Genomic DNA, 13,082 nt, shown 5'->3' with positions numbered 1-13,082 from the left:
AAATCCCCAAAGGGATTGTCCCTAAATATGAAGAGAGTGACGATATCACAAAATGTTTCACAGCCTTTGAGAGGGCTTGTGTAATGAGAAAAGTGAATAAGTCACACTCTGGGGGGGGGGTAAGAGTGACACGCCTTTGGAAACGGTTCTCTGGTAACTGCAGAGAAAGACTCCCGAACCTTACAGGGGCAGCGGCTGGGTCTTATGACCTCATGAAGAGAACTCTGAGGGATTTGGACTCACAACTGAGGAATACAGAATTAGATTCAGGTGGGCTCACAAAACCCCAAAACAATCCTGGATTGACTTTGTAGACTATTCAGTTAAAACACTAGATGGCTGGTTAACTGGACACAATGTGCATGATTTCAATGGACTTTACAATCTGTTTATGAAAGAAGATATTTTAAGTAATTGCACTAATGAAATGTTACATCAGCATTTGTTAGACCTAGGTCTAATTTCTCCCCAAGAATTGGGAAAGAAGGTAGACCACTGGGTCAAGACAAGGGTGACAAAAACAACCACTGGGGGGTGACCAAAAGAAAGGGGTTACAAAACCTCCCCAGGGGAAAGGTGGTGAGAATCCCCAAGATAAAAAGCCCGAGTCTTCTAAAGGGCCCCAAACACCTGCACAGAGGGGTGGGTCCCAAAACTCTTCCCAGTCCATTAATAGGTACAGGGGAAAGAACTTTGATCCCTTAAATGCCTGGTGTAACAACTGTAAGAAGTTGGGACACTTAACTGGAGATGCTGCTTGCCCGAACAAGAAGGCCCCTAGACCTACTACAGCTACTCCTGGGGTAGCAACTCTCCAGATGGGATCCACAGTGTGCCAAGGGGAAATCAGGTTGCACACTGAAGCAGTTCTAATTTCAGAATGGGAAGTTGAGTTTGCCACTGTAGCTGTGTGGCCACCCAACTTAAAAAGTACTTACAATACCCTTGGATTAATGGAACTAGGATAGAAGCGCTGAGGGATACAGGTGCCAGTGTCACTATGGTGAGAGACACACTGGTTTCCCCTGAGCAATACTTGATTGGGAGAACTTACCAAGTCACCAATGCTGACAGTGTTACCACTAACCATGCTATGGCTATATTGACATTAGACTGGATGGGGGAGGGGTTACTGGCCTGAAACAGGTAGTGGTCTCTCCAAAGCTACCAGCCTCATGTTTGCTTGGCAATGACCTGGAAACCTTAGCATGGACTGAGCTTGAACTGAAAACCCATGCAGCAATGCTGGATATCCCTGAATTGGTGTGTGTAAAAACAAGAGCACAGAGCAAGAGACAGGATGAAAAAGAAGTGTTGAAGCCTGAAAGTATGGCCCAACCATCCAAGAGAAAGGGTAATGAGGTTGGGGAACCAGCTTCTGTACAGAAAAAGGATCAGGACCCCTCTCCTAAGGGAGAGGACTTGGACACCCCAGAGGGAACTGAGCCCATGCAGCTTAACCCTTACCAGGTTGAACCATTAGGCCCAGGGGGACCCTCTAGGGAAGAGCTGTGCCTCGGACAGTAGGTCTGTCCAACTCTTGAAAGCCTGAGGCAGCAAGCTGCTGACCAGGAAAAGGGAGAGGTCAGTGGTACCCACAGAGTTTTTGGGGATGAGGAACTACTGTACTCTGAGGACAGAAACCCCAAACCTGGAGCCACTAGGAGAGTGGTAGTGTCCCAGAAGTACAGGGACTATCTCATAACTTTAGCTCATGACATCCCCTAGCTGGACATCTGGGCTAAACCAAGTCTTGGGAAAGGCTAGTTAGCCACTTTTACTGGCCCCAGATGCACCAAAAAGTAAAGGAGTTTGTCAGCTCCTGTGTCACTTGTCAAACTAGTAGCAAGACAGATGGCCCCTCACAGGCCCCCCGATACCACTACCTGTGGTGGGGGTTCCCTTTGAAAGGGTAGGTGTGGACATAGTGGGTCTACTGGAACCTCTCACAGCATCAGGGAACACATTTATTCTAGTGGTAGTGGATCAGGCCACTAGGTACCCTGAGGCAATTCCCCTTAGGACTACTACAGCTCCTGCAGTAGCCAAGGCCCTCATTGGTGTCTTCACCAGGGTAGGGTTTCCTAAGAAGGTGGTTTCGGACAGATGTTTCAACTTCATGTCTGCTTACCTAAAACACATGTGGAAAGACTGTGGAGTACAGTACAAGTTTACTACACCCTATCACCCACAAACCAATTGCCTTGTTGAGAGATTCAACAAGACATTGAAAGACATGAATATGGGGCTCCCTGAAAAACTCAAAAGGAGACGGGATGTCTTCTTACCATGACTGCTTTTCACTTACATAGAAGTGCCACAGAAGGGAGTAGGGTTTTCCCCCTTTGAGCTTCTGTTTGGCCATCCTGTGAGGGGACCACTCTGTCTTGTAAAAGAGGGTTGGGAGAAGCCTCTCCAAGAACCCAAACAAGATATTATGGACTATGTGCTTGGCCTAAGGTCAAGAATGGCTGAGTACACGGAAAAAGCATCCACAAATCTTGAGGCCAGCCAGGAGCTTCAGAAGCACTGGTATGACCAAAAAGCTGCACTGGTTGAATTTCAACCAGGGCAAAAAGTGTGGGGTTAGGAGCCAGTGGCACAAAGGGCACTCCACGAAAGTTGGAGTGGCCCCTACCCTATCCTGGAAAAAAAAAGAGTGAGGTCACCTAATTGGTTGACCTGGGCACAAGCAGGACACCCAAAAGGGTTATCCATATGAACCGCCTGAAGCTCTTTCATGACAAGGATGACTTCACCCTGCTGATGGTGACTGATGAGGATCAGGAGACAGACACTGAACCGCTACCTGACCTCCTCATGCAGTCCAAAAGATGGGTCAGTACATGGAGTTGTCTTTTCAGATACCCTCTCTGCCTAACATCAGATTGACTGCAAGCAGCAAGCAAGTTTTGCAGCAGTATGCAAAGCGATTTTCCTTGACCCCTGGTCAGACAAACTGGTGTACCCATGATGTGGACACATCGCACCTGTGCATCAAATGTACGACGCCGCTAGGCTCTCAGTAAGAAACAAACGCATCACCTCCTCTTCAATAAGGAACCGACGCATCACATCCCCTGCATGGCACTAAGGAACTGAGGCATCACCTCCCCTGGAGCAAGAAACTGATGCATCACCTTCCCTGCGCCTGTTTTTGCCCTGTATTTTTTACGCTTTTGAGGTACTTTGTGCAAAATCCTCATCCATAATTTTCTATGGACAGAACTGTTTTCTACCTTTTAAGAATCCTGTTTTGAGTTGTGTATGTTGGATTTTTGTTGTTTTTGTTTAGATATAGATAATTTATTTTTCTAAACTGGTGCAGTGTCCATTTGTAGTGTTTTCACTGAGCTACTGTGTGTAATGTGCAAATGCTTCACACAGTACCTCTGAGATAAGCCTGACTGCTCGTGCCAAGCTACCAAGCGGGTGAGCAGGGCTTATTTTAGTTGTGTAACTGCCTTATCCTGACTAGAAGGAAGGGTCCCTACTTGGACAGGGTGCAAGGCACTGCAAACGAAAAAACCCCATTTCTTAACAGATTTGTTCAGAGGAAGAGAGGGTTCTGATGATGTGGTTTATACTTCCTTCAAAGTATAGATAGTTTGGTCGCATATGCCCTTATCGTTATTCAGCGGGTCGGCTATTTTTAAAATGGTCTCGCTACCCAGGCTTCTTGATCAACTTCAAAACCATCCCTACCCAATAATGCATACATGGTTTCAGCAACTAAACACTTTTCTTAGTCACTTCCTTTGGGGGGTGGAGGGGATTCTGCGCGTGTTGCATTGAGGACGTGCTTTCAGTCCACATACTGCGGGGGTATTGAGACTCCGAACATTCAGGCGTATCATGCGGCGTCTCATCTCCTCATTTTAAACGATTGGTGATATGGGATCGACGTGACCCTGCCTAATGGACTCTAAAGCTCTACACACAATTCTTTATTCTAGTGCTACACTCTAGCCGCTACCACCCGCAACTGGGACAGTCTTTGTGGTATGGCAACAAGTGCTGTGTAGGATGGGGTGGTGGGGCAAACTCAGGAAATTGGCTGAACTACAGGGCTTCGCGGCATGGAATTCTATCGGCATTTTAACAGTTGGCACCATCCTCCGTGGTCAGACCTTGAAGTCATTCCAGCAGTTACAAACCGAATTTCAAATGCCCATTTTTTATAAATATTTACAATTTCGCCATGCATTCTTCCCATACCTTACACAAGAAGACGGCATTCCCGTCTTTAATCCTGTTGAGGCTAATGTATTTCTTGGCGAGATGGGCCCACACAAGATCGCAGCGCTATACCGCACATTGGTTACTAACAGTCACACCACACTCACTAAGATCAGAGAGGTTTGGAAAAAGATTTGGGTCCACTTGATGAAGACGATTGAGTTGAAGCTCTGGAGTGCCCGCGTGGGGCGGCTATTGCTGCACGCCTTCGCCTCATATAATTAAAGTATCTTCATCGTGTGGCCTATTACTCGTAATAGGCTGTGGTGGGCCGGGATGATTAAGTCCCCCATCTGTCTGCGCTGCGGAATCACAGAGGGCACCTTTCTCCAAACAATTTGGGAATGTACCGCTCTATTGCAGTTTTGGTGTGGTGCGCTGAGCTGTCTCTCTCAGGTGTTGGGGTGGGATATTCCACAGTCACCGCGTCTAACCTTGCTTCACATTACGGAGGGCATTGGTGGTAACAGCTACAAGAGACATTCGTTATTTCTGGGGCTCACTCTTGCTAAACGAGATATTGCTAAGGCTTGGAAGGCTATCCCACTGCCATCTGTTGGGACCTGGAAACGGGGCCTTGATTTTCCATGGAGTTAGAATTACCAATTTTCTTGGCACTGGGATATCCCCAGAAACACCCGAAAATTCGGAAGCGGTGGGCCGATTATAGAGGTCTATATCTTGAGCCTACCCCCTCTGTGATACGTAATGAAGATTTGCCATAATGACCGGATATTGGGTATTTATTTTATGAATTACTAACTGTACTTACAAGTTACAATTGGAGACTTGGTACGACAGTTCATATATGGACCTTGCGACATTGATGTTTCTAGTTACTAATGTTTATTTGCAGTTAATTGAGTTTACTGCAAATTTCTTCCTGAGACAATTGTGTATTGTAAACGTTGACATCTATATCACTGCTACGACATGCATACAAATGCTGCCCTGGGGCTACCGGGGCATATTGTGTCTGTCAACAATAACATTTGTTGTGAAAAAAAGTATAGATAGTTCAGACTTTATTGAATTAGGTGGGGAAAAAACAGCACAGCATGTTCAAGCATTCCAAGAACCAGCGGAAGAAGAGTTTTGGATGCTGTATTCAAAATATCTAGAAACAAGGGAAGCCATTGTAGTTGCCATTAACCTTTGCTACCCTTCTAACCAGTACCTAGTTGAAGGTGGTAAGGTCGTCTTCTGGTGGAGCCTCTGCCAAAGGTGAATCAAAGAAAATTGGAGATTAGTCTCTGATAGAAGAACAACCTGAGGAAGAGATCCAAGACAAAGGTGTTCTCCTATCGAGAATTTAATGTCGATCTCCATCTAGAAGACAACCTGAACCTCCCTCCAGATGATCTAGAACGTGATGAGGATCTTCTAGCAGGACTCTTGCTTGGATGTCTTACCAGAGTTTTAGAAGAACTTCATGTGAGATTACTCCTTTCCCTTGCAGGTCTTACAGAAGCAGAGGGAAGATCCGGTGGAATAATCTGTTGAGAAAATAGAGGAGATGCTAAATACTCCTAACAAGTATCCCCATGGAAAAGGTTGAAGATATTGAACCCTGACGGTGAGCATGAAAGGACTACCTCAAGAGTGATCTCTCTTGAAGGGGTAAGGTCTGAGTACTTCGAGTCAGAATTTTAGACACACTTTCGTTTATCTTAGCACTTTAGTCAATTGAACACTAATGCGAGTCTACGTTGATGGCGATGCTGGTCTCGACATTAAACAAGCTTTCATTAGAGTATAACTGGTGGGTGTTGAAGTTGTAGGTGGATGCTTCGAGGTCAACTCTTTCAATGTCGTAGGTCATCTCTGCACTATCTTCCACAGTGAACAAGTGGAAATGTTGCCTGACTTCAGCGTTATGCTTCTCAACGTCAACTTTGAGCAGTGCCTCTTCCTTTGGTTAGGAGTTTCCCTAGATCTACCTTAAGGAAGTACATGGAACAGGAAGAGGGAGCACAGGGAGAACTTGCCCATGGCCTTTAGATGTACTAGCAGAGTCTTCCTGATGTCTTTCACGTAGGGCGTGCAGGCTAATTTTTTCAGGCTTTAAGGATTCTTCTGGAGACCTTTTGACAGTGGCCCCACATTTCAGGACAACGGTCTTCAGGAGGAGGAGTAAGTTAAGTAAGTAAAGATTCGAAAAGATTTGTGATGAGAATAAGCCGAAAAGGCAGAGCTCAGGACGCCAGCATCCTATTACCAAGAGCCAAAAAAATGAACTGACCTTAAAGGCGCATTGCCAGTTTTTTTATGCTTTACACTGTAGTCTTTCTTCTACCACTGCCCTGAATGTGCATGCTTTTTTAAAATTATATTTGGTAATTCTTTTTACCTTTTATAGGCTGTAAACATACCAATTTTAGTGCACTTCTAAATACATTCAAAGTTATACTAATACACACACACATACATACATACACACACACACACACACACACATATATATATATATATATATATATACACACACACACACACACACACACACACACACACATAAATACACACACATGTATTTCGTGATTTTTTTTAAAGAAAATAAAAAGGAAAACTTTTGGTACAGGCAACAGTGAAATCCATGGGCAGGAACCTGCCAATGCATTATAAATGTCCAACTGATTGGCAGTAATTTATACATTTGACAGACAGTCCCTCCACCATGAAGGCAGAGTAATTTATTCAATCCCCCTAGTGGAACGACAGGCCATCCACCAAATAATAAATCAGACCCAAAGTTATGTAAGCACACTACGTAAAAAAGACAGTAAAAATTATTTCCTTTATTTAATGTGAAAGAACCATGACTTTACGCCCCACTCTTGTGTAGAAAAATAATGCATACCTGTGAATGCTGAGTCTGATCAGATTTCTGAAAAAAGATAATAGGAACAGAATTAAGTAGTGAACAGAAAATCAACATCAAAACATTGACAAGCACACACTGTTGCTTCTTTACCTGTCGTGAATCGCACCAGAGAACACATGTTCAGTAAACTCCATATTACAATGAAAGGCACAAGAAAAAGTAACATGCTTTCAGTCCTTTTCTGCATCAAAGAATCTTCATTGAAGTCGTAAACACTAGAATAATTCTGCACTGCCTGCGTGGACCCATTAGCACTTCGTTATATATGTACAATCCATTTTAACACCCTATGGGGAGTCATGCCCACCTGATTTCATGATGTAGTTCACCCTATGATATCCCATCAGAGGTTCATTTTCTTTTTCTGGGAGAATGTAATAACTCAGAATACCAATTTCAAGCCTGCGTTGCAGCGTATTGCACAGAAAGGTGAAAATGTATTAAGAACGAAAGAAGAAATGCAGCCTAATAGGTTTTCGTTGTAAAGAAAGAACAAGCATTGGCATAGCCAAAAGGTCTCGCCTTTTGGACCTTATAAGTGTTTAGCCATGCTACACATTATCCTGGGTGCTGTGTCGTCAGGGATTAAACAGTTGGCACTGGCAAACCTGCATATGTTTAGCCATGCTACACATTATCCTGGGTGCTGTGCCGTCAGGGATTAAACAGTTGGCACTGGCAAACCTGCATATGTTTAGCCATGCTACACATTATCCTGGGTGCTGTGCCGTCAGGGATTAAACAGTTGGCACTGGCAAACCTGCATATGTTTAGCCATGCTACACATTATCCTGGGTGCTGTGCCGTCAGGGATTAAACAGTTGGCACTGGCAAACCTGCATATGTTTAGCCATGCTACACATTATCCTGGGCGCTGTGCCATCAGGGATTAAACAGTTGGCACTGGCAAACCTGCATATGTTTAGCCATGCTACACATTATCCTGGGTACGGTGTCGTCAGGGATTAAACAGTTGGCACAGGCAAACCTGCATATGTTTAGCCATGCTACACATTGTCCTGGGTGCTGTGTCGTCAGGGATTAAACAGTTGGCACTGGCAAACCTGCATATGTTTAGCCATGCTACACATTATCCTGGGTGCTGTGTCGTCAGGGGTTAAACAGTTGCAACTGGCAAACCTGCATATGTTTAGCCATGCTACACATTATCCTGGGTGCTGTGCCGTCAGGGATTAAACAGTTGGCACTGGCGAACCTGCATATGTTAAACCATGCTACACATTATCCTGGGTGCTGTGCCGTCAGGGGTTAAACAGTTGGCACTGGCAAACCTGCTTATGTTTAGCCATGCTACACATTATCCTGGGTGCTGTGCCGTCAGGGATTAAACAGTTGGCACTGGCAAACCTGTATATGTTTAGCCATGCTACACATTATCCTGGGTGCTGTGCCGTCAGGGATTAAAGAGTTGGCACTGGCAAACCTGCATATGTTTAGCCATCCTACACATTATCCTGGGTGCTGTGCCGTCAGGGATTAAAGAGTTGGCACTGGCAAACCTGCATATGTTTAGCCATGCTACACATTATCCTGGGTGCTGTGCCGTCAGGGATTAAAGAGTTGGCACTGGCAAACTTGCATATGCTTAGCCATGCTACACATTATCATGGGTGCTGTGCCGTCAGGGATTAAAGAGTTGGCACTGGCAAACCTGCATATGTTTAGCCATGCTACACATTATCCTGGGTGCTGTGCCGTCAGGGATTAAAGAGTTGGCACTGGCAAACCTGCATATGTTTAGCCATGCTACACATTATCCTGGGTGCTGTGCCGTCAGGGATTAAAGAGTTGGCACTGGCAAACCTGCATATGTTTAGCCATGCTACACATTATCCTGGGTGCTGTGCCGTCAGGGATTAAAGAGTTGGCACTGGCAAACCTGCATATGTTTAGCCATGCTACACATTATCCTGGGTGCTGTGTCGTCAGGGATTAAAGAGTTGGCACTGGCAAACTTGCATATGTTTAGCCATGCTACACATTATCATGGGTGCTGTGCCGTCAGGGGTTAAACAGTTGGCACTGGCAAACCTGCATATGTTTAGCCATGCTACACATTATCCTGGGTGCTGTGCCGTCAGGGATTAAACAGTTGGCACTGGCAAACCTGCATATGTTTAGCCATGCTACACATTATCCTGGGTGCTGTGCCGTCAGGGATTAAAGAGTTGGCACTGGCAAACCTGCATACTTTATTTATTTAATGAGTTATTTGGACAAACATGTAATAGCCATTAAACATATAAAGACAATAAAAAAGGATTGCCATTTATGGGTCCCGCTGCCGTCCATATGCCAGAAAAGCACGAGGAACAAAAGAGGCAACGCTTGCACAAACAATCCTCCCTTTGATGTCAGTGAATGAAAGTACAAATACTGACAGGGTGAGAGCCTGTATGTAACTGTGCACTGTTCACAAAGTGTGTAGTCTGACACTATACAATCTTTGAAATCATATTGTGCTTTTAATTTGCGAAACAGAAACATCACATTATCTGGAACATTTCACGTTTTTTAAGTGCGAGACAACAAATATGTGTTTACGATTTGTTTCAAAAAACAGTTCATACAATATTTCCATGAAAAACGCAGTGTCATACAAAAATCTTGTGTAACATTATGTCAATTGCATGTTACAAGCATATAATAATGCATCAAAATTACATCACAACAGAAATGTAAATGCCCAATGCATTTCGGAACCAGCCGGTTCCTTCGTCAGGGGACAATCTGAAAAATATAAGGTAGACCATTTTCTAGTGAGTAAAATGTATTTTTGGCTCAATCTCTAGTAATCTGATGTTGAGCGAACGTCACTCTGGGGGTTACCTGTTAGTGTGTTCAGAATGATATGCTCTGAAAGAGAGAACAATGTGGCGGGGTCAGCAACAACTAGAGCAAAGGAGTATACGTGAATGATAGCGTTGGGTGCCTCAAAGACTCACGCTTACCTGATGAAATGGGAACTCGTGACTCTTAAAGAATAAAATACCGGATTGTATTGAGCAAATGTAACTAGTAATACCTGAGACTGATAAGGCTCACAAGAGTTGAGAATAATGCGTTTAAAAAGGAATAGGGATCTTACCTCTAAAAGGAGGTGCATAAGTTGCTGGGGAGAGAAGTAAACAGAACGGGGTGTTAAGGAGAGACGCGACCGAAATGAACATAAGCATCAGCCAACAGCGAAAAACCCGTAAAGGGACCCTTACCTGGAAAGTGACCAGGGGAGAGAGAAACCGACAAGCTCCACACAGGATAAGTGGGTGAGAGAAAACAAGCCGAGGGTGCTATTTCAAGAGTGAAACCCGGAAGCTAACCGGAGGTGCTCAACAGAAACGACGGACTAATGGAAACCAAATGCAACCAGCTAGGGGTAGCGTAACTAGCAAACTAACAAACGCGCCATCTTAAAATGGTAACGTGTGAACTATCAGATGGATCTGTGAATGCGCAAAGTTCAGTAAGTGCTATCATAAGAGTAAGGGAAAGCCAAACCGTAAATGAGAAAGACAATATCAACATGATGAACGTATCGAGAGGAGAGAACGCTGTGAGTGAAATAAACAAAATGCCCGGAGGCTGTCATGCGTACCGAAGAGGCTTAAGACAAAAAGTAGATCTCAGTTAAGGAAAGAGGAGGTTGGCCAGGGGAAGGGCTTGTGGGGCAAACTATACGAGGAAAATAAAAATGAACCTCTTCTGTGAACGGTGAAAGTCCAAATGGACATGTGGGTATGTAGGTGCAAACCGAAGAAGTATAAAGAACAGATAGAACATATGAGGACATAAGGACAATCTATGCACTAATAAGAATCGTAGAGGAGATCTCTGGGTTAAACAATGGCGTGCTGGTGAGCTGTGTGTATGTAACACAGTGTGTTGCTCCAGTGGTGCTAAAATGCGTGTAAGATACCTGTGTCTAAAGTGGCCACGTAAGGCTCATATACGGAGTAACTCAGCTTGTAATTAAATGAAACATGACATATCAAGCCTATCATTAAGACCAATTGGTGTCATGGTGTCCAGAAATTTGATCCAATAGACCTCCCTTTGTAGGAGTCTAAGGTGGGTATTGACTCCGTGCTGTTGCTCAACGTGTTCGATTATTTGGAATCTGAGTTGTGATATTGAAAGAGTTGGCACTGGCAAACCTGCATATGTTTAGCCATGCTACACATTATCCTGGGTGCTGTGCCGTCAGGGATTAAAGAGTTGGCACTGGTAAACCTGCATATGTTTAGCCATGCTACACATTATCCTGGGTGCTGTGCCGTCAGGGATTAAAGAGTTGGCACTGGCAAACCTGCATATGTTTAGCCATGCTACACATTATCCTGGGTGCTGTGCCGTCAGGGATTAAAGAGTTGGCACTGGCAAACCTGCATATGTTTAGCCATGCTACACATTATCATGGGTGCTGTGCCGTCAGGGATTAAAGAGTTGGCACTGGCAAACCTGCATATGTTTAGCCATGCTACACATTATCCTGGGTGCTGTGCCGTCAGGGATTAAAGAGTTGGCACTGGCAAACCTGCATATGTTTAGCCATGCTACACATTATCCTGGGTGCTGTGCCGTCAGGGATTAAAGAGTTGGCACTGGCAAACCTGCATACTTTATTTATTTAATGAGTTATTTGGACAAACATGTAATAGCCATTAAACATATAAAGACAATAAAAAAGGATTGCCATTTATGGGTCCCGCTGCCGTCCATATGCCAGAAAAGCACGAGGAACAAAAGAGGCAACGCTTGCACAAACAATCCTCCCTTTGATGTCAGTGAATGAAAGTAAACAGGCCACTCGGAAAACAGGGTCTGTCATTGGACCTCTTCTTTGATTACACAGCAAATCTGACCAGATAAGAACATGATTTACAAGCCTGTTCACAGAGGAGCCTGCAGCAGGAATCCTGATATTGCAGTCTTTTCACTTCTTGGTGTAAAGAAGGAGCTGCTGTTGCTTGCTGAAAAATGTGCTATGTGGGCTTTACTATAAAGAACAAGCATTTGCAATGCAATAGGTCTCGCATTTACGCGGGTTTAGGCTATTGGCATTATAAATGACACTGCCTTTCATTTATGTTTTAAAATCTAAAACAAAAATAAAAGGCATTGGCATTCAATGCCAATAGCCTAAACTCGCGTAAATGCGAGACCTATTGCATTGCAAATGCTTGTTTTCAATGGCTTGATTCGTACTTTGATTCTTAGGCTCAAGCCAAAACCCTTGCTCATCCATGGTCAGACTTGGGGCCTGATTCACAAAGCTAACTTACACTTTTGAGAAATGTTCACTTTTGAGTAAGTTTACTACTTTATGAGTATTCACAAATTCAGAGTGTAAATTTACTCCAGAAGTGTAACTTACATGTCTCCACCAAATTTATGTTGAAGAGGGATTTTTAGGAGGTTAGGAATAATTGGAGTTCGAACATAGAAAGGGGTTTTTAGGGATGAGAGATGAGGTTCTGTGTGGACTATAGAGGGCTCAACTCGGTCACCAAGACAGATGCTCACCCTATTCCAAGCGCAGATGAGCTGATAGATAAATTAGGAGCAGCCCAATTCCTCAGTACCTTTGACTACCTCCGAATCTGCCCAGCAGAGAGCAGCAGAGAGCAGCAGAGTACCGCAGAAGCGGCGAGCGAGCGAGCAGCGAGCACCAGAGAGTCGCGGAAGTGGCGAGAGAGCAGTAGCAGTATCGCTGAGCCCGGTCGAGTCGCAGACCTACCCCTGACCAGGTGCCTGACCCCCCCGGACCCCGTCGGAGACCACCAACCACCAACCCCCGAGGCGGCGCAGCATCTGAACGTGAGCAGCACCAGACGTGAGCAAGCTCAATCTTCACAGAGCTCGCACCTGAAGTTACGTGCCGTAGGGGTGGAGACAGTGCACGGGAGCTCTGGTCCCGGTTCAGCCGCATCACCGGAAG

General features: G+C 44.7%; 1 protein-coding gene across 1 annotated transcript in view; it reads right to left on the bottom strand.

The window, feature by feature from the left end:
- LOC146816481 (exportin-5-like) overlaps positions 1-13,082 on the bottom strand; it is a 1,583,592-nt gene that overhangs the window by 1,349,549 nt on the left and 220,961 nt on the right. Inside the window, 1 exon segment of the mRNA XM_085610325.1 lies at positions 7,100-7,126. Within this exon segment, the coding sequence (XP_085466451.1) occupies positions 7,100-7,126 (27 nt within the window).

This window comes from Triturus cristatus, chromosome 6 (assembly GCF_964204655.1).
Source record: "Triturus cristatus chromosome 6, aTriCri1.1, whole genome shotgun sequence".
Classification (NCBI taxonomy): domain Eukaryota; kingdom Metazoa; phylum Chordata; class Amphibia; order Caudata; family Salamandridae; genus Triturus; species Triturus cristatus.
The sequence above is the reverse complement of the archived record's forward strand: the minus strand, read 5'-3'. Positions and strand labels throughout refer to the sequence as shown.